Source organism: Oncorhynchus mykiss, unplaced genomic scaffold, assembly GCF_013265735.2.
Source record: "Oncorhynchus mykiss isolate Arlee unplaced genomic scaffold, USDA_OmykA_1.1 un_scaffold_120, whole genome shotgun sequence".
Classification (NCBI taxonomy): domain Eukaryota; kingdom Metazoa; phylum Chordata; class Actinopteri; order Salmoniformes; family Salmonidae; genus Oncorhynchus; species Oncorhynchus mykiss.
Genome location: NW_023493661.1, coordinates 1,431,863 through 1,454,112, shown reverse-complemented (window position 1 = coordinate 1,454,112; position 22,250 = coordinate 1,431,863). Strand labels below are relative to the sequence as shown.

Here is a 22,250-nt window from a genome sequence, read left to right as displayed (position 1 = left end):
GTGGAGGACTCTACTCTGAGACTGATGTGGAGGACTCTACTCTGAGACTGATGTGGAGGACTCTACTCTGAGACTGATGTGGAGGACTCTACTCTGAGACTGATGTGGAGGACTCTACTCTGAGACTGATGTGGAGGACTCTACTCTGAGACTGATGTGGAGGACTCTACTCTGAGACTGATGTGGAGGACTCTACTCTGAGACTGATGTGGAGGACTCTACTCTGAGACTGATGTGGAGGACTCTACTCTGAGACTGATGTGGAGGACTCTACTCTGAGACTGATGTGGAGGACTCTACTCTGAGACTGATGTGGAGGACTCTACTCTGAGACTGATGTGGAGGACTCTACTCTGAGACTGATGTGGAGGACTCTACTCTGAGACTGATGTGGAGGACTCTACTCTGAGACTGATGTGGAGGACTCTACTCTGAGACTGATGTGGAGGACTCTACTCTGAGACTGATGTGGAGGACTCTACTCTGAGACTGATGTGGAGGACTCTACTCTGAGACTGATGTGGAGGACTCTACTCTGAGACTGATGTGGAGGACTCTACTCTGAGACTGATGTGGAGGACTCTACTCTGAGACTGATGTGGAGGACTCTACTCTGAGACTGATGTGGAGGACTCTACTCTGAGACTGATGTGGAGGACTCTACTCTGAGACTGATGTGGAGGACTCTACTCTGAGACTGATGTGGAGGACTCTACTCTGAGACTGATGTGGAGGACTCTACTCTGAGACTGATGTGGAGGACTCTACTCTGAGACTGATGTGGAGGACTCTACTCTGAGACTGATGTGGAGGACTCTACTCTGAGACTGATGTGGAGGACTCTACTCTGAGACTGATGTGGAGGACTCTACTCTGAGACTGATGTGGAGGACTCTACTCTGAGACTGATGTGGAGGACTCTACTCTGAGACTGATGTGGAGGACTCTACTCTGAGACTGATGTGGAGGACTCTACTCTGAGACTGATGTGGAGGACTCTACTCTGAGACTGATGTGGAGGACTCTACTCTGAGACTGATGTGGAGGACTCTACTCTGAGACTGATGTGGAGGACTCTACTCTGAGACTGATGTGGAGGACTCTACTCTGAGACTGATGTGGAGGACTCTACTCTGAGACTGATGTGGAGGACTCTACTCTGAGACTGATGTGGAGGACTCTACTCTGAGACTGATGTGGAGGACTCTACTCTGAGACTGATGTGGAGGACTCTACTCTGAGACTGATGTGGAGGACTCTACTCTGAGACTGATGTGGAGGACTCTACTCTGAGACTGATGTGGAGGACTCTACTCTGAGACTGATGTGGAGGACTCTACTCTGAGACTGATGTGGAGGACTCTACTCTGAGACTGATGTGGAGGACTCTACTCTAGAGACTGATGTGGAGGACTCTACTCTAGAGACTGATATGGAGGACTCTACTCTAGAGACTGATATGGAGGACTCTACTCTAGAGACTGATATGGAGGACTCTACTCTAGAGACTGATATGGAGGACTCTACTCTAGAGACTGATATGGAGGACTCTACTCTAGAGACTGATATGGAGGACTCTACTCTAGAGACTGATATGGAGGACTCTACTCTAGAGACTGATATGGAGGACTCTACTCTGAGACTGATGTGGAGGACTCTACTCTGAGACTGATGTGGAGGACTCTACTCTGAGACTGATGTGGAGGACTCTACTCTGAGACTGATGTGGAGGACTCTACTCTGAGACTGATGTGGAGGACTCTACTCTGAGACTGATGTGGAGGACTCTACTCTGAGACTGATGTGGAGGACTCTACTCTGAGACTGATGTGGAGGACTCTACTCTGAGACTGATGTGGAGGACTCTACTCTGAGACTGATGTGGAGGACTCTACTCTGAGACTGATGTGGAGGACTCTACTCTGAGACTGATGTGGAGGACTCTACTCTGAGACTGATGTGGAGGACTCTACTCTGAGACTGATGTGGAGGACTCTACTCTGAGACTGATGTGGAGGACTCTACTCTGAGACTGATGTGGAGGACTCTACTCTGAGACTGGTGTGGAGGACTCTACTCTGAGACTGGTGTGGAGGACTCTACTCTGAGACTGATACGGAGGACTCTACTCTAAAAAGAGACTGATACGGAGGACTCTACTCTAAAAAGAGACTGATATGCAGGACTCTACTCTAAAAAGAGACTGATATGCAGGACTCTACTCTAAAAAGAGACTGATATGCAGGACTCTACTCTAAAAAGAGACTGATATGAAGGACTCTACTCTAAAAAGAGACTGATATGCAGGACTCTACTCTAAAAAGAGACTGATATGGAGGACTCTACTCTAAAAAGAGACTGATATGGAGGACTCTACTCTAAAATGAGACTGATATGGAGGACTCTACTCTAAAATGAGACTGATATGGAGGACTCCACTCTAAAAAGAGACTGATATGGAGGACTACTCTAAAAAGAGACTGATATGGAGGACTACTCTAAAAAGAGACTGATATGGAGGACTCTACTCTAAAAAGAGACTGATATGGAGGACTCTACTCTAAAAAGAGACTGATATGCAGGACTCTACTCTAAAAAGAGACTGATATGCAGGACTCTACTCTAAAAAGAGACTGATATGGAGGACTCTACTCTGAGACTGATATGAAGGACTCTACTCAGACTGATATGGAGGACTCTACTCTGAGACTGATATGAAGGACTCTACTCAGACTGATATGGAGGACTCTACTCTGAGACTGATATGAAGGACTCTACTCAGACTGATATGGAGGACTACGCTGAGACCGATATGGAGGACTACCAACTCGGGTTTCTGACAATGTGTCATCACGGTAGGCCAAACTCCAGTCCTGTAAGAAGAAGACATGCTTCATCGTAACGTTCTGAATACTCATCGTGAACGGTTGTACGGAGTGGTTCAGAGGCCTGGCGTTCAAAAACAATTCAGGAATGTTTCACCTCTTAGAAAATGTGTATTATAACTGTATTATCAGTATTATAACAGTTGACTTGAAACGATGGGTTTGAATTACACAGAAACCAACAAAAAGCATGCAGGTCAGTTTACACATTTAAATGATAAGCCCAAGTCAATAATATAATTAATAACATTAATGATTACTATATATACACACACACACACATTCAGTGAGGTACATGTATTAATCAGACTTACATGAGACTGGAGTTAGGCCCACGGGAGGTAAGAGTGAGAGGAGGAAGAGGAGAGGAGGAGGAAGAGGAGAGGAGGAAGTGGAGAGGAGATGGGGAGAGGAGGAGATGGGGAGAGAGAGGAGGAAGAGGAGAGAGAGGAGGAAGAGGAAGAGGAGAGAGAGGAGATGAGGAGAGAGAGGAGATGGGGAGAGAGAGGAGATGGGGAGAGAGAGGAGGAAGAGGAGAGAAGGAGATGGGGAGAGAGAGGAGATGGGAGAGAGAGGAGATGGGGAGAGAGAGGAGGAAGAGGAGAGGAGGAGATGGGGAGAGAGGAGATGGGGAGAGGAGGAAACAGGAAGAGCGAGGAGAGAAGTGGAAGAGATGGGGAGAGAGAGGAGGAAGAGGAGAGAGAGGAAGGGGAGAGAGGGGAAAGAGGAGAGAAGATGAGAGGAGGAAGAGGAGAGAGAGGAGAGGGGGAGAGAGGAGGAAGAGGAGGGAGCGAGGAGGAAGAGGAGAGAGAGATATAGAGGAGAAGAGGGAGGGAAGGGAGAGGGGGATGGTGAGAGGGAGGGGAGGGAGAGAGCATACACAAGGTTAACGGTAGTCAGGTAGCTGTGTAGTGTCTAACAGAACTAAACAGCAGGGCTCCTGGGTAGTCAGGTAGCTGTGTAGTGTCTAAACAGCAGGGCTCCTGGGTAGTCAGGTAGCTGTGTAGTGTATAAACAGCAGGGCTCCTGGGTAGTCAGGTAGCTGTGTAGTGTCTAACAGAACTAAACAGCAAAGCACAGCTACACGACCCACACAGCTACACGACCCACACAGCTACACGACCCACACAGCTACACGACCCACACAGTTACATAACCCACACAGTTACATAACCCACACAGTTACATAACCCACACAGCTATACAACCCACAGTCACACAACCCACACAGCTACACAACCCACACAGCTACACAACCCACACAGCTACACAACCCACACAGCTACACAACCCACACAGCTACATAACCCACACAGCTACAAAACCACACACCCACACAGCTACATAACCCACACAGCTACACAACCCACCAACACAGCCACACAACCCACACAGCTACATACCCACACAGCTACACAACCCACACAGCTACACAACCCACACAGTTACACAACCCACACAGCTACACAACCCACACAACCCACACAGCTACACAGCCCACACAGCTACACAACCACACACCCACACAGCTACATAACCCACACAGCTACACAACCCACACAGCTACACAACCCACACAGCTACACAACCCACACAGCTACACAACCCACAGCTACACAACCCACACCTACACAACCCACACAACACACACCCCACACAGCTACATAACCCACACAACACACACAGCTGCACAACCCACACAGCTACATAACCCACACAACCCACACAGCTACACGACCCACACGGCTACACAACCCACACAGCTACACAACCCACACAGCTACACAACCCACACAGCTATACAACCCACACAGCTACATAACCCACACAACCCACACAGCTACACAACCCACACAGCTACATAACCCACACAGCTACATAACCCATACAGCTACACAACCCACACAGCTTCATAACCCACACGACCCACACAGCTACACGACCCACACAGCTACACGACCCACACAGCTACACGACCCACACAGCTACACGACCCACACAGCTGACTAACACGTTGTTAAATACACCCACTGTTCAGTTAACAGTTAGATACTCCAGTTAAATGTGAACACACAGACAGACAGACAGAGCACCCCGAGCCCCCCGAGCACCAAGGGCCCTGAGCACCCAGAACCCCCGAGCACCCAGAGCCCCCCGATCACCCAGATCCCCGAGCACCAAGGGCCCCCCGAGCACCCAGAGCCCCCCGAGCACCAAGGGCCCAGAGCCCCCCGAGCACCAAGGGCCCAGAGCACCCAGAGCACCCCGAGCCCCCCGAGCACCAAGGGCCCTGAGCACCCAGAACCCCCGAGCACCCAGAGCCCCCCGAGCACCAAGGGCCCCCCGAGCACCCAGAGCCCCCGAGCCCCCCGAGCACCCAGAGCCCCCCGAGCACCAAGGGCCCCCCGAGCACCAAGGGCCCCCCGAGCACCCAGGGCCCCCCGAGCACCCAGGGCCCCCCGAGCACCCAGGGCCCCCCGAGCACCCAGAAGAGGAATAGCAGCTGGCCAATGCAGAGGTTTCAGCCCCTAGTAGTGCTGTGTGTGTGTGTGTGTGTGTGTGTGTGTGTGAGTGTGTGTGTGAGACTCACCCTTGTAGACGTTCAGTGTGATGGTTCTGACTGCGATACGGACCATGCTCTCTGGGTGGTTGAAGAACTTAATGGCCTCGGTGTACAGGGCAAAATCATTAGTGTGCTGTGTGTTGGGAGACAGAGAGGGGGCGCCAGTGAGCTCAGCACCGCACCACTGTTGAGCACAGAGAGACCACACTACCAGAGATCCCTAGCCCCTTACCCCCTAGGGGACTAGGCCCTTAACCCCTACCCCCTAGGGGACTAGGCCCTTAACCCCTACTACCAAGGGGACTAGGCCCTTACCCCCTAGGGGACTAGGCCCTTAACCCCTACCCCCTAGGGGACTAGGCCCTTAACCCCTACCCCCTAGGGGACTAGCCCCTTACCCCCTAGGGGACTAGGCCCTTACCCCCTACTACCAAGGGGACTAGGCCCTTACCCCCTAGGGGACTAGGCCCTTAACCCCTACTACCAAGGGGACTAGGCCCTTAACCCCTACTGCCAAGGGGACTAGGCCCTTAACCCCTACTGCCAAGGGGACTAGGCCCTTACCCCCTAGGGGACTAGGCCCTTACCCATTACCTCCTAGGGGACTAGGCCCTTACCCCCTACCTCCTAGGGGACTAGGCCCTTACCCCCTACCTCCTAGGGGACTAGGCCCTTACCCCCTACCTCCTAGGGGACTAGGCCCTTACCCCCTACCTCCTTAGTTATAGGGCAACGTGCTGTAGTTAGTTACAGGGCAACGTGCTGTAGTTAGTTATAGGGCAACGTGCTGTAGTTAGTTATAGGGCAACGTGCTGTAGTTAGTTATAGGGCAACGTGCTGTAGTTAGTTACAGGGCAACGTGTTGTAGTTAGTTACAGGGCAACGTGCTGTAGTTAGTTACAGGGCAACGTGCTGTAGTTAGTTATAGGGCAACGTGCTGTAGTTAGTTATAGGGCAACGTGCTGTAGTTAGTTACAGGGCAACGTGCTGTAGTTAGTTACAGGGCAACGTGCTGTAGTTAGTTACAGGGCAACGTGCTGTAGTTAGTTATAGGGCAACGTGCTGTAGTTAGTTATAGGGCAACGTGCTGTAGTTAGTTATAGGGCAACGTGTTGTAGTTAGTTATAGGGCAACGTGTTGTAGCTAGTTATAGGGCAATGTGCTGTAGTTAGTTATAGGGCAACGTGTTGTAGCTAGTTATAGGGCAACGTGTTGTAGCTAGTTATAGGGCAATGTGCTGTAGTTAGTTATAGGGCAATCCTGCTTCTAATTCTAGTAGCAACTAGATTCCCAGAACTTCAGATAGCTGGAATCAGGATGGAATTAGTAGTTAATTAGGTGGCAGGTTGTTATAGCAGGTCTACAGGCAGCTGATCTCTCTCTCTGGGGGGGGGGGGGGGGGGGGGGGGGGGGGGGGGGGGGTGTTCCCTGAGACCTCCAGCCAATCACAGCCTTGGGTCAGAAGAAGTTAAACGTCATGGATCAGCTAGAGAGGTCACAGGGAACAGAGGAGTATTAGCCCAGATTCCAAGGCCTTCAGCCCCAATTATCCACGTCCTCCCCCAAAAGTGTACCCTTGCACACTTCCCATCGTGGATTTAACCATATGGGAGGGAAACTCCAGCCAATCCGATGCTTTTAAATCCACGACGGGCAAATGGTCAAGTGCACCCTTCAGGAAGAGAGGGGGAACTGGGCTAAGAGGGGAGCTACCGTCGACAGTACACCAATAACTTTACCCCATACACAGAAGCCAAAGGTCGAGTGCTGAAACACAAAGGTCAATCGCAAAGGTCGTGTCCCAAAATTCCCTATATAGGGCCCTACATTATGGCCCCTCGTTCCCTATATAGAACACTACATTATGGCCCCTCATTCACTATATAGGGCCCTACATTATGGCCCCTCATTCACTATATAGGGCCCTACATTATGGCCCCTCATTCCCTATATAGGGCCCTACATTATGGCCCCTCATTCACTATATAGGGCACGACATTATGGCCCCTCATTCACTATATAGGGCCCTACATTATGGCCCCTCATTCACTATATAGGGCCCTACATTATGGCCCCTCATTCCCTATATAGGGCCCTACATTATGGCCCCTCATTCACTATATAGGGCACGACATTATGGCCCCTCATTCACTATATAGGGCCCTACATTATGGCCCCTCATTCACTATACCGGGCACGACATTATGGCCCCTCATTCCCTATATAGGGCCCTACATTATGGCCCCTCATTCACTATATAGGGCCCTATATTATGGCCCCTCATGCCCTATATAGGGCCCTACATTATGGCCCCTCATTCCCTATATAGGGCCCTAGATTATGGTCCCTCATTCACTATATAGGGCCCTACATTATGGTCCCTCATTCACTATATAGGGCCCTACATTATGGTCCCTCATTCACTATATAGGGCCCTACATTATGGCCTCTCGTTCCCTATATAGAACACTACATTATGGCCCCTCATTCCCTATATAGGGCCCTACATTATGGCCCCTCATTCACTATATAGGGCCCTAGATTATGGTCCCTCATTCACTATATAGGGCCCTACATTATGGCCCCTCATTCACTATATAGGGCCCTACATTATGGCCCCTCATTCACTATATAGGGCCCTACATTATGGCCCCTCATTCACTATATAGGGCCCTACATTATGGCCCCTCATGCCCTATATAGGGCCCTACATTATGGCCCCTCATTCACTATATAGGGCCCTACATTATGGCCCCTCATGCCCTATATAGGGCCCTACATTATGGCCCCTCATTCACTATACCGGGCATGACATTATGGCCCCTCGTTCCCTATATAGGGCACGACATTATGGCCCATCATGCCCTATATAGGGCCCTACATTATGGCCCCTCATTCACTATACCGGGCATGACATTATGGCCCCTCGTTCCCTATATAGGGCACGACATTATGGCCCCTCATGCCCTATATAGGGCACGACATTATGGCCCCTCATTCACTATACCGGGCATGACATTATGGCCCCTCGTTCCCTATATAGGGCACGACATTATGGCCCCTCATTCCCTATATAGGGAACTAACTACATTATGGCCCCTCGTTCCCTATATAGGGCATGACATTATGGACCCTCATTCTCTATATAGGGCACTACATTATGGCCCCTCGTTCCCTATATAGAACACTACATTGTGGCCCCTCGTTCCCTATATAGAACACCACATTGTGGCCCCTCGTTCCCTATATAGAACACTACATTCTGGCCCCTCATTCCCTATAACGGGCACTACATTATGGCCCCTCATTCCCTATATAGGGCAATTCATTATGACCCCCTACTCCCTATATAGGGCACTACATTATGGCCCCTCATTCCCTATATAGGGCAATTCATTATGGCCCCTTACTCCCTATATAGGGCACTACATTATGCCCCCTCATTCCCTATATAGGGCAATACATTATGGCCCCTTACTCCCTATATAGGTCACTACATTATGGCCCCCTACTCCCTATATAGGGCACAACATTATGGCCCCTCATTCCCTACATAGGGCACTACATTATGGCCCATCACGCCCTATATAGGGCACTACATTTACATGTTAGTCATATAACAGACTATCCAGAACCACTTACAGTCGTGAGTCATTTAGTAGACTCTGTGTTGTTGTCCAGTCCCCCCCTCACCTCGTGGTAGTTGTCCAGTCCCCCCACCCCCCCCCCCCCCCCCCCTCACCTCATGGTAGTTGTCCAGTCCCCCGCCCTCTCACCTCGTTATAGAAGAAGTGCACGGTGTGGTTGTTCAGTTTGAGTGACAGGGTCTTCAGGAAGGAGATATAATAGGCCATGATCTCCTCATCTGAGAAGTCAAACTTGTGAACGATGATGGAGTTGACGTGGTTGTTGGACAGCAGGTAATCTAGAGGAGGAGAGATGAGGAGAACACAGTTATATGATGGAGTTGACGTGGTTGTTGGACAGCAGGTAATCTAGAGGAGGAGAGATGAGGAGAACACAGTTATATGATGGGAGTTGACGTGGTTGTTGGACAGCAGGTAATCTAGAGGAGGAGAGATGAGGAGAACACAGTTATATGATGGAGTTGACGTGGTTGTTGGACAGCAGGTAATCTAGAGGAGGAGAGATGAGGAGAACACAGTTATATGATGGGAGTTGACGTGGTTGTTGGACAGCAGGTAATCTAGAGGAGGAGAGATGAGGAGAACACAGTTATATGATGGGAGTTGACGTGGTTGTTGGACAGCAGGTAATCTAGAGGAGGAGAGATGAGGAGAAAACAGACAGGTAATCTAGAGGAGGAGAGATGAGGAGAAAACAGACAGGTAATCTAGAGGAGGAGAGATGAGGAGAAAACAGACAAGTAATCTAGAGGAGGAGAGATGAGGAGAAAACAGACAGGTAATCTAGAGGAGGAGAGATGAGGAGAACACAGACAGGTAATCTAGAGGAGGAGAGATGAGGAGAACACAGACAGGTAATCTAGAGGAGGAGAGATGAGGAGAAAACAGACAGGTAATCTAGAGGAGGAGAGATGAGGAGAACACAGACAGGTAATCTAGAGGAGGAGAGATGAGGAGAAAACAGACAGGTAATCTAGAGGAGGAGAGATGAGGAGAAAACAGACAGGTAATCTAGAGGAGGAGAGATGAGGAGAAAACAGTTATACAACAAAAATATCTTATTCAGGCTGATTAAAACTCTAAACCACAGGTGGCCAGTGTGTGTGTGTGTGTGTGTGTGTGTGTGTGTGTGTGTGTGTGTGTGTGTGTGTGTGTGTGTGTGTGTGTGTGTGTGTGTGTACTCACAGAGCGACGTCTCGTGGCTGATATTTTCAAACAGGATGTTGAGCGTCTGGAGTAGCTGGACACAGACGTAGCGACCGGACTTCTGGCGAAGGATATTCAGGAAGAACGCAAACATGTTCTTCTCCAGGAAGAAGCTGAGAACAGAGAAGATACAGAGTAGAATTAAGTAGAGTATGGTACAATAGATAGGAATAGAGTAGAATAAAGTAGAGTAGAATTAAGTAGAGTATAGTACAATAGATAGGAATAGAGTAGAATAAAGTAGAGTAGAATTAAGTAGAGTATAGTACAATAGATAGGAATAGAGTAGAATAAAGTAGAGTAGAATTAAGTACAGTATGGTACAGTAGAGAGGAATAGAGTAGAATATAGAGTAGAATAAAGTAGAGTAGAATTAAGTAGAGTAGTATTAAGTAGAGTGTGGTAAAATAGAGAGGAATAGAGTAGAATTAAGTAGAGTAGAATTAAGTAGTGTATAGTACAATAGAGAGGAATCGAGTAGAATAAAGTAGAGTAGAATTAAGTAGAGTATAGTACAATAGAGAGGAATAGAGTAGAACAGAGTAGAACAAAGAATAGAGCAGAATAAAGTAGAGTATAGTAAAATAGATAGGAATAGAGTAGAATAAAGTAGAGTATAGTACAATAGAGAGGAATAGAGTAGAATATAGAGTAGAATAAAGTAGAGTAGAATTAAGTAGAGTATGGAACAATAGAGAGGAATAGAGTCGAATATAGAGTAGAATAAAGTAGAGTAGAATTAAGTAGAGTATGGTACAATAGAGAGGAATAGAGTAGAATATACAGTAGAATACGGTAGAGTAGAATTAAGTAGAGTAGGGTACAATAGAAAAGAAAAGAGTATAATATAGAGTAGAATAAAGTAGAGTAGAATTAAGTAGTGTGGTACAATAGAGTAGAGTATAGAGTAGAATTAAGTAGAGTAGAATTAAGTAGAGTATAGTACAATAGAGGAATAGAGTAGAATAAAGTAGAGTAGAATTAAGTAGAATGTGGTACAATAGAGAGGAATAGAGTAGAATATAGAGTAGAATAAAGTAGAGTAGAATTAAGTAGAGTATGGTACAATAGAGAGGAGTAGAATATAGAGTGGAATGAAGTAGAGTAGAATTAAGTAGAGTATGGTACAATAGAGAGGAATAGAGTAGAATATAGAGTGGAATAAAGTAGAGTAGAACTAAGTAGAGTATGGTACAATAGAGAGGAATAGAGTAGAATATAGAGTAGAATAAAGTAGAGTAGAATTAAGTAGTGTGGTACAATAGAGTAGAGTATAGAGTAGAATTAAGTAGAGTAGAATTAAGTAGAGTATAGTACAATAGAGAGGAATAGAGTAGAATATAGAGTAGAATAAAGTAGAGTAGAATTAAGTAGAGTATAGTACAATAGAGAGGAATAGAGTAGAATAAAGTAGAGTATAGTACAATAGATAGGAATAGAGTAGAATAAAGTAGAGTACAGTACAATAGATAGGAATAGAGGAGTAGAACAGAATAGAGTAGAATAAAATAGAGTCGTGGTTAAAGTCTTACTCGAAGACGGAGCTGTCGTTCTGGTCTCCCCAGATGAGTATCTCAGTGATGGAGCGAATGGTCTCCACCAGCAAGTTCCTGTTGCTGTCGGTTACCGTCGTGTTCTTAGTCAGGACATGGTACATATACCTAGAGGGAGGAGAGAAGGAGGGAGGGAGAAGAAGAGGAGGGAGAAGAGGAAAGGAAGGGATGAGAGGATATGGACAATGGTAGAAAACAGGTTGTTTTTCAGTAAAACGTGTGGTGGCTATACCGCACTGTCAATTTGAACTGGCACACCCACTCTGGACGACGGAATATGACTAGCCTACCGTCACATAGACGGGATGGTATGGACTCATAAACTAACCTTAGTATATCTAGCTGCTGTAATGACACCCATCATGTAGCTAGCTAACGTTAGTATATCTAGCTGTTATCAAGTAATGACACCCATCATGTAGCTAGCTAGCTAACGTTAGTATATCTAGCTGCTATAATGACACCCATCATGAAGTTAGCTAGCTAGCTAATGTTAGTGGCTCTAGTTGTTATCAAGTAATGACACCGATTATGTAGCTAGCTAACGTTAGTATATCTAGCTGTTATCAAGTAATGACACCCATCATGTAGCTAGCTAACGTTAGTATATCTAGCTGTCATCAAGTAATGACACCCATCATGTAGTTAGTATATCTAGCTGTCATCAAGTAATGAGACCCATCATGTAGTTAGCTAGCTAGCTAACGTTAGTATATCTAGCTGTTATCAAGTAATGACACCCATCATGTAGCTAGCTAGCTAACGTTAGTATATCTAGCTGTCATCAAGTAATGAGACCCATCATGTAGTTTGCTAACGTTAGTATATCTAGCTGTTATCAAGTAATGACACCCATCATGTAGCTAGCTAGCTAACGTTAGTATATCTAGCTGTCATCAAGTAATGACACCCATCATGTAGCTAGCTAGCTAACGTTAGTATATCTAGCTGTCATCAAGTAATGACACCCATCATGTAGCTAGCTAGCTAACGTTAGTATATCTAGCTGTCATCAAGTAATGAGACCCATCATGTAGCTAGCTAACGTTAGTATATCTAGCTGTCATCAAGTAATGACACCCATCATGTAGCTAGCTAGCTAACGTTAGTATATCTAGCTGTCATCAAGTAATGACACCCATCATGTAGCTAGCTAACGTTAGTCGATCTAGCTGTTATCAAGTAATGACACCCATCATGTAGTTAGTATATATAGCTGTCATCAAGTAATGACACCCATCATGTAGCTAGCTAACGTTAGTATATCTAGCTGTTATCAAGTAATGACACCCATCATGTAGTTAGTATATCTAGCTGTCATCAAGTAATGACACCCATCATGTAGCTAGCTAACGTTAGTATATCTAGCTGTCATCAAGTAATGACACCCATCATGTAGCTAGCTAGCTAACGTTAGTATATCTAGCTGCTATAATGACACCCGTCATGTAGTTAGCTAGCTAGCTAACGTTTCGTAGCTGTCATATACATCTGACATTGTTCACACAGTTGTGACAAGGAAAACAACAGTAACGTTAGATAACTAACGCATTTGGTTTTACAGTACAAGCTAAGTGGATTAGCTAGGTATGCTAACCATGTTAACGTTAGCTTAGTAAACTATCGGGGTTAGCTGGCGAATTCGACCAAACAGTTGCGTTTTGTAACAGAAACGTATCATTTAAATTGGACAAATTCAGGTAGGTTCCTCCCCGTTCCGTTAATGTTGCTACCGTTTAAGTAACGTTTTGTAACAGAACGAGCGTAATGAATACACCCCCGCCGGGTAACCTTAGCAATTATGCTAGTTACTTACTTGAGATGGTCCAGGGAATGAATATTTTTAGTTTTCCCCTGTCCTCCTCCCCAACTCCGTGACCGACCGAACATAGTTGCACTTTTAAAAAAAGATGTTGATGCTAGCTTAGGTTTTTTTTTGCCTGTTATATCAATCCCATCACGTCCATATATCCCGTACAAGGTGTCCAATATATATATATATATATATATAGCTAACAAAATATCTAGCTAACCAAATAGCTCTGGCTAAGTAAGCGAGAAGGGGACATACTCGAACGTATCTTGTGAGGAATAACGCGTTACGTAACTGGTTTAGTGCCGGGGAGTTTGGGACATGAAGTTTCTTTGTTGTTTTCCGGTAACACAATTTCATTAAAATGACAGTTACAAAAAACTACAAATCCCAATAGTGTTTTGGGGAAAAAAATCGAACCGTTTTTTTTCTTCCAACAATTCGGGGACGTTGATTGGTCTTCATCCTACAACGATGAACACAGCAGCCAATCAAATACCAATGCGAGGAGCCTTCGACGTAAAACGCAACTAACGTCAAAACCGATTGAAAGGCGGGATCAATGTGATCGATGTCTCAGTTGACCATTCACAGGACGGTATTCTTATGATGAACCAATCAAATGCTTAAGCTATATAGACGTATCTGTACTGTTTTGACGGTAAGGTCGGACTGTTTTGATGCAGTTAGCGGAGATGTTGACATGAAAATGTAACGGGAGGTCTGGATTATCGAATGTATTTCCATCGATAGAACATATTCCTGTATAATAATAGAACGCTATAGTCGTTGGCCGGTAATAGCTAATCAGGGCAGGCATGTTGCAAATAACGCAACAGTTTTTTTTCCTTCGACCTTCTCAGAGAATATCAAGAATGCATCGAGTTAACACTGTGTTTACATGAACTAGCGGTGTCGAGCTGAACGTTTTTTTTTTGTTGTTATAGGTTATTTCGTGTACCTCCTAACTAATGTATATCGCTTGATAGCTGTGCTATTGCAAAAGCTGGTATTTCAGGACAAATCATTGCTGTCTTCCCTGAAATGGACACTCCAAATACACTGTCCATGTTACTGCTGGTCTCAGAGCAGTGCCACTGTCCTTAACCTGCTCCTTGTCAACATAACTAGCTGAGCTAAACTTTCCCGGTTTAGTTTTCTATGACTCTCAAAACTTATGCTCGACTAGATTCGTTGGAATCGCTCCTCAACGAACTTCCCTGTATGTTTTATCTGGGCCTGTTTTTTGTGAACGTTTTGATCCTCTACTATGCCTTTCTCATGGAATACATCGTCCTGAATGTGGGGATAGTGTTTCTACCGGAAGATATGGACCAGGCGCTGGTGGACCTAGGGGTACTATCTGACCCGGCCTCTGTCCCTTACGACACGGACACAGAACTCGATGTTTTCGAGAGGTACCTGGAGTGAGCTGAGGCCCAAGGCTAGAGAGCCAGAGAGAAGCGCCGCTGCACCGGCATGCTCCCCGGGGTGATCTGGACTCCTACCGGCCTGTGATGATGACGATGATGATGATGATGTTGGGAGAGACTGATACTGGGAACTCCAGGAGGAGGATATTTGTATTGGCTTGGAGCAACATTGGCTGCGGGATGAAAAAGTAAGGAGGGATAGAATGATAATGGTGATAGGATGGATAATGGTGATAGGATGGATAATGGTGATAGGATGGATAATGGTGATAGGATGGATAATGGTGATAGGATGACAGTTTGCTGCTGCAGTGATGCCAGAATGGGGGTGATGCCAGAGGGGTGGGTGATGCCAGAATGGGGGTGAATCCAGGGGTGGGGGTGATGCCAGGGGTGTGGGTGATGCCAGGAGTGGGTGATGCCAGAATGGGGGTGATATCAGGGGTATAAGTGATGCCAGAATGGGGGTGATGCCAGGGGGGTGTGGGTGATGCCAGGGGGGTGTGGGTGATGCCAGGAGTGTGGGTGATGCCAGAATGGGGGTGATGCCAGAATGGGGGTGATACCAGGGGTGTAGGTGATGCCAGAGAGGTGGGTGATGCCAGGGGGGTGGGTGATGCCAGAATAGGGGTGATGCCAAGGGTGTGGGTGATGCCAGAATAGGGGTGATGCCAGAATAGGGGTGATGCCAGGGGTGTGGGTGATGCCAGAATGGGGGTGATGCCAGGATTTGGTTTGAATTGGGTTGGGCCCTCATCTCAACCCTGTAACATCCCTGACTATCCTCTGTTGTAGAGAGGATCAACCCTGTAACATCCCTGACTATCCTCTATGTTGTAGAGAGTATCAACCCTGTAACATCCCTGACTATCCTCTATGTTGTAGAGAGGATCAACCCTGTAACATCCCTGACTATTCTCTATGTTGTAGAGAGGATCAACCCTGTAACATCCCTGACTATCCTCTATGTTGTAGAGAGGATCAACCCTGTAACATCCCTGACTATCCTCTATGTTGTAGGACCTACAGTCCTATAGTAAATATATTACTACATACTTTAACCTACAGTCCTATAGTAAATACAGGCTATTCCTGCCCATCTTTAACCTACAGTCCTATAGTAAATACAGGCTATTCCTGCCCATCTTTAACCTACAGTCCTATAGTAAATACAGACTATTCCTGCCCATCTTTAACCTACAGTCCTATAGTAAATACATTACTACATACTTTATCCTACAGTCCTATAGTAAATACAGGCTATTCCTGTCCATCTCTAACCTACAGTCCTATAGTAAATACAGACTATTCCTGCCCATCTTTAACCTACAGTCCTATAGTAAATACAGGCTATTCCTGCCCATCTTTAACCTACAGTCCTATAGTAAATACAGGCTATTCCTGCCCATCTTTAACCTACAGTCCTATAGTAAATACAGGCTATTCCTGCCCATCTTTAACCTACAGTCCTATAGTAAATACAGGCTATTCCTGCCCATCTTTAACCTACAGTCCTATAGTAAATACAGGCTATTCCTGCCCATCTTTAACCTACAGTCCTATAGTAAATACAGACTATTCCTGCCCATCTTTAACCTACAGTCCTATAGTAAATACAGGGTATTCCTGCCCATCTTTAACCTACAGTCCTATAGTAAATACAGACTATTCCTGCCCATCTTTAACCTACAGTCCTATAGTAAATACAGGCTATTCCTGCCCATGTTTAACCTACAGTCCTATAGTAAATACATTACTACATACTTTAACCTACAGTCCTATAGTAAATACAGACTATTCCTGCCCATCTTTAACCTACAGTCCTATAGTAAATACAGGCTATTCCTGCCCATCTTTAACCTACAGTCCTATAGTAAATACAGGGTATTCCTGCCCATCTTTAACCTACAGTCCTATAGTAAATACAGACTATTCCTGCCCATCTTTAACCGACAGTCCTATAGTAAATACAGGCTATTCCTGCCCATCTTTAACCTACAGTCCTATAGTAAATACAGGCTATTCCTGCCCATCTTTAACCTACAGTCCTATAGTAAATACAGGCTATTCCTGCCCATCTCTAACCTACAGTCCTATAGTAAATACAGGCTATTCCTGCCCATCTTTAACCTACAGTCCTATAGTAAATACATTACTACATACTCTAACCTACAGTCCTATAGTAAATACAGACTATTCCTGCCCATCTCTAACCTACAGTCCTATAGTAAATACAGGCTATTCCTGCCCATCTTTAACCTACAGTCCTATAGTAAATACAGGCTATTCCTGCCCATCTTTAACCTACAGTCCTATAGTAAATACAGGCTATTCCTGCCCATCTCTAACCTACAGTCCTATAGTAAATACAGGCTATTCCTGTACATCTTTAACCTACAGTCCTATAGTAAATATATTACTACATACTTTAACCTACAGTCCTATAGTAAATACATTACTACATACTCTAACCTACAGTCCTATAGTAAATACAGGCTATTCCTGCCCATCTTTAACCTACAGTCCTATAGTAAATACAGGCTATTCCTGCCCATCTTTAACCTACAGTCCTATAGTAAATACAGGCTATTCCTGCCCATCTCTAACCTACAGTCCTATAGTAAATACAGGCTATTCCTGCCCATCTTTAACCTACAGTCCTATAGTAAATACAGGCTATTCCTGCCCATCTTTAACCTACAGTCCTATAGTAAATACAGGCTATTCCTGCCCATCTCTAACCTACAGTCCTATAGTAAATACAGGCTATTCCTGTACATCTTTAACCTACAGTCCTATAGTAAATACAGGCTATTCCTGCCCATCTTTAACCTACAGTCCTATAGTAAATACATTACTACATACTCTAACCTACAGTCCTATAGTAAATACAGACTATTCCTGCCCATCTCTAACCTACAGTCCTATAGTAAATATATTACTACATACTCTAACCTACAGTCCTATAGTAAATATATTACTACATACTTTAACCTACAGTCCTATAGTAAATACAGACTATTCCTGCCCATCTTTAACCTACAGTCCTATAGTAAATACAGGCTATTTTTGCCCATCTTTAACCTACAGTCCTATAGTAAATACAGGCTATTCCTGCCCATCTTTAACCTACAGTCCTATAGTAAATACAGGCTATTTTTGCCCATCTTTAACCTACAGTCCTATAGTAAATACAGGCTATTCCTGTCCATCTCTAACCTACAGTCCTATAGTAAATACAGACTATTCCTGCCCATCTTTAACCTACAGTCCTATAGTAAATACAGGCTATTCCTGCCCATCTTTAACCTACAGTCCTATAGTAAATACAGGCTATTCCTGCCCATCTTTAACCTACAGTCCTATAGTAAATACAGGGTATTCCTGCCCATCTTTAACCTACAGTCCTATAGTAAATACAGACTATTCCTGCCCATCTTTAACCTACAGTCCTATAGTAAATACAGGCTATTCCTGCCCATCTTTAACCTACAGTCCTATAGTAAATACAGGCTATTCCTGCCCATCTTTAACCTACAGTCCTATAGTAAATACAGGCTATTCCTGCCCATCTTTAACCTACAGTCCTATAGTAAATACAGACTATTCCTGCCCATCTTTAACCTACAGTCCTATAGTAAATACAGACTATTCCTGCCCATGTTTAACCTACAGTCCTATAGTAAATACATTACTACATACTTTAACCTACAGTCCTATAGTAAATACAGACTATTCCTGCCCATCTTTAACCTACAGTCCTATAGTAAATACAGGCTATTCCTGCCCATCTTTAACCTACAGTCCTATAGTAAATACAGGCTATTCCTGCCCATCTTTAACCTACAGTCCTATAGTAAATACAGACTATTCCTGCCCATCTTTAACCTACAGTCCTATAGTAAATACAGGCTATTTTTGCCCATCTTTAACCTACAGTCCTATAGTAAATACAGACTATTCCTGCCCATCTTTAACCTACAGTCCTATAGTAAATACAGACTATTCCTGCCCATCTTTAACCTACAGTCCTATAGTAAATACATTACTACATACTGTAACCTACAGTCCTATAGTAAATACAGGCTATTCCTGCCCATGTTTAACCTACAGTCCTATAGTAAATATATTACTACATACTTTAACCTACAGTCCTATAGTAAATACAGGCTATTCCTGCCCATCTTTAACCTACAGTCCTATAGTAAATACAGGCTATTCCTGCCCATCTTTAACCTACAGTCCTATAGTAAATACAGGCTATTCCTGCCCATCTTTAACCTACAGTCCTATAGTAAATACATTACTACATACTTTATCCTACAGTCCTATAGTAAATACATTACTACATACTTTATCCTACAGTCCTATAGTAAATACATTACTACATACTTTAACCTACAGTCCTATAGTAAATACAGGCTATTCCTGCCCATCTTTAACCTACAGTCCTATAGTAAATACAGACTATTCCTGCCCATCTCTAACCTACAGTCCTATAGTAAATACAGACTATTCCTGTCCATCTTTAACCTACAGTCCTATAGTAAATACAGGCTATTCCTGCCCATCTCTAACCTACAGTCCTATAGTAAATACAGACTATTCCTGTCCATCTCTAACCTACAGTCCTATAGTAAATACAGACTATTCCTGTCCATCTCTAACCTACAGTCCTATAGTAAATACAGACTATTCCTGCCCATCTTTATCCTACAGTCCTATAGTAAATACAGGCTATTCCTGCCCATCTCTAACCTACAGTCCTATAGTAAATACAGACTATTCCTGTCCATCTCTAACCTACAGTCCTATAGTAAATACAGACTATTCCTGCCCATCTTTAACCTACAGTCCTATAGTAAATACAGACTATTCCTGCCCATCTTTAACCTACAGTCCTATAGTAAATACAGACTTTTCCTGCCCATCTTTAACATGTGGCCCCTTGTCTTCTCCACAGGTTGTCAAGGCTCAAGACCAGATATCTGGAGACAGTCAGAACCAACAGACAGACAGGGAAATTCACAGCAGAGTTACCTGTCTTAACTGGCCAATCAACAAGCAGAACTGTCTAACTGTGGCCAATCAACAAGCAGAACTGTCTAACTGTGGCCAATCAACAAGCAGGACTGTGACTGGCCAATCAACAAGAAGAACTGTCTAACTGGCCAATAACCAAGCTGACCTGTCGAACTGTGGCCAATCAACAAGCTGACCTGTCGAACTGTGGCCAATCAACAAGCAGACCTGTCTAACTGTGGCCAATCAACAAGTAGACCTGTCTAACTGTGGCCAATCAACAAGCAGACCTGTCTAACTGTGTCCAATCAACAAGCCGGACTGTCTAACTGTGGCCAATCAAACAAGCAGACCTGTCTAACTGTGGCCAATCAACAAGCCAGACTGTCTAACTATGGCCAATCAACAAGCAGTACTGTCTAACTGGCCAATCAACAAGCAGGACTGTGACTGGCCAATCAACAAGCAGGACTGTCTAACTGGCCAATCAACAAGCAGGACTGTGACTGGCCAATCAACAAGCAGGACTGTGACTGGCCAATCAACAAGCAGGACTGTGACTGGCCAATTAACAAGCAGAACTGTCCAACTGGCCAATCAACAAGCAGAACATTGCGTGATCAGGGGACAACGTCACACTAACTCTGACCCTAGAGAAATGACCTAGGATCAGTCGACCTGACAGGACAGCACTGTAGTGTTTACTATCTCTGACCCTAGAGAACTGACCTAGGATCAGTCAACCTGACAGGACAGCACTGTAGTGTTTACTATCTCTGACCCTAGAGAACTGACCTAGGATCAGTCAACCTGACAGGACTGTAGTGTTTACTAACTCTGACCCTAGAGAACTGACCTAGAATCAGTCAACCTGACAGGACAGCACTGTAGTGTTTACTATCTCTGACCCTAGAGAACTGACCTAGGATCAGTCAACCTGACAGGACTGTAGTGTTTACTAACTCTGACCCTAGAGAACTGACCTAGGATCAGTCAACTTGCTTCAGGTTCTTCTACACTTCTGGGAATGTTATCACATTTGTTTAAAGACTGTTTTAAACAACCAGGAAACCACCAGTTATTTCTGGTTGTTTATCAGCGTTAGCTGGCTTAGCTCGTTGATCCTGCTTTTGTATCATACCCCTCAGGAGGTGTGGACTGGAGAAGTGTTTGTTGTGTTATTAAGAGATGTGTGGCATGAAATACATTTGACAGATTGTGGTCCGGTCCTCCTCCTCTTCCTCCTACCTGTCTCGTCTCTCTTGTCGTTCATCTTGGCCACTGTAACTAACGGGTGTGAACAAACACAGGTGACTTGTGTTTAGTACCGATCTAGGATCAGCGTGCCATCCACCAGGGGGGGGGGGGGGGGGACAGGAAGTGACCGTTAGATCGGTGCCTGTAGACTCTAGAGGCAGCTTCACCTTGCTCTGCTCTGACTCTGACTCTCTCAAAGGCGAGAGGTCTATGTTCATGTTGTCTCTGGTGTCTGCCAATCAATAATCAATAATACTGTATCAGCTTGGTCCTGATCAATAACCCACCACAGACCAGCTGCTGGCAGTCACCAGGCTGCTTCCCTGCTAGGCTCTCCCCCCCCCCCCCGGATAACAACTCCCAGCGTGCATTGGGCTGGACGGCTGAAGTACCTGGTGACTTTACTGCTAATGTCAATCAACCTCTACGCTATAACAGGTCATAAGAGATTAGACTGGGTTTATAATGCAGTGTTGTTCCTCTGCCCTGTTGGCTGTGTATTATAATGGGGGGGGGGGAGTCTCACCCCACCCACCTGTAGATGGCAGGAACACCCACCTGGGGGGGACGACACCCTGGGCCCTTTATGTCAATAGAAGGCTCTGATGCCATACACCCCCCCCCACCCCCCACCCCACCCACCTGTAGATGGCAGTAACCCCCCCCCCACCACCCCAACCACCTGTAGATGGCAGTAACACCCCCCCAACCACCTGTAGATAGCAGTAACACCCAACCCCCCCCCACCCACCCCAACCACCTGTAGATAGCAATAACACCCACCCACCCCCCCCCCACCCCAACCACCTGTAGATGGCAGTAACACCCCCCCCAACCACCTGTAGATGGCAGTAACACCCCCCCCCCCCCA

The 22,250-nt window shown here is 45.4% G+C and overlaps 2 protein-coding genes across 6 annotated transcripts in view; one reads left to right on the top strand and one right to left on the bottom strand.

Annotated features, from left to right (window-relative positions):
- The window catches only part of LOC110518397 (protein CLEC16A), a 73,106-nt gene extending 59,196 nt beyond the window's left edge, over positions 1-13,910 (bottom strand). For 3 of the 5 annotated variants that reach the window (XM_036972138.1, XM_036972139.1, XM_036972141.1), the window contains exons 1-6: positions 13,671-13,910; positions 11,834-11,962; positions 10,281-10,414; positions 9,225-9,373; positions 5,476-5,581; positions 3,200-3,205 (exon numbers count right to left, since the gene is read on the bottom strand). In XM_036972138.1, coding sequence (XP_036828033.1) covers positions 3,200-3,205; positions 5,476-5,581; positions 9,225-9,373; positions 10,281-10,414; positions 11,834-11,962; positions 13,671-13,744 — 598 coding nt within the window. In that variant the 5' untranslated portion in view covers positions 13,745-13,910. The remainder of the gene's footprint in view (positions 1-3,199; positions 3,206-5,475; positions 5,582-9,224; positions 9,374-10,280; positions 10,415-11,833; positions 11,963-13,670) is intronic. The other 2 variants (XM_036972140.1, XM_036972142.1) reach the window with 1 other exon arrangement.
- A 325-nt stretch (positions 13,911-14,235) lies between these two features.
- Positions 14,236-21,343, top strand: LOC110514839 (dexamethasone-induced protein homolog). The gene is made up of 2 exons (XM_036972147.1): positions 14,236-15,288; positions 20,064-21,343. Exon 1 carries the CDS (start codon positions 14,829-14,831, stop codon positions 15,096-15,098), a length of 270 nt encoding a protein of 89 aa, XP_036828042.1. The 5' UTR covers positions 14,236-14,828; the 3' UTR covers positions 15,099-15,288; positions 20,064-21,343.
- The last annotated feature ends 907 nt before the right edge of the window (positions 21,344-22,250 follow it).

Excerpts from the sequence above, each read along its gene's own strand:
- LOC110514839 (XM_036972147.1), top strand. The coding sequence starts at position 14,829 with ATGACTCTCAAAACTTATGCTCGACTAGATTCGTTGGAATCGCTCCTC.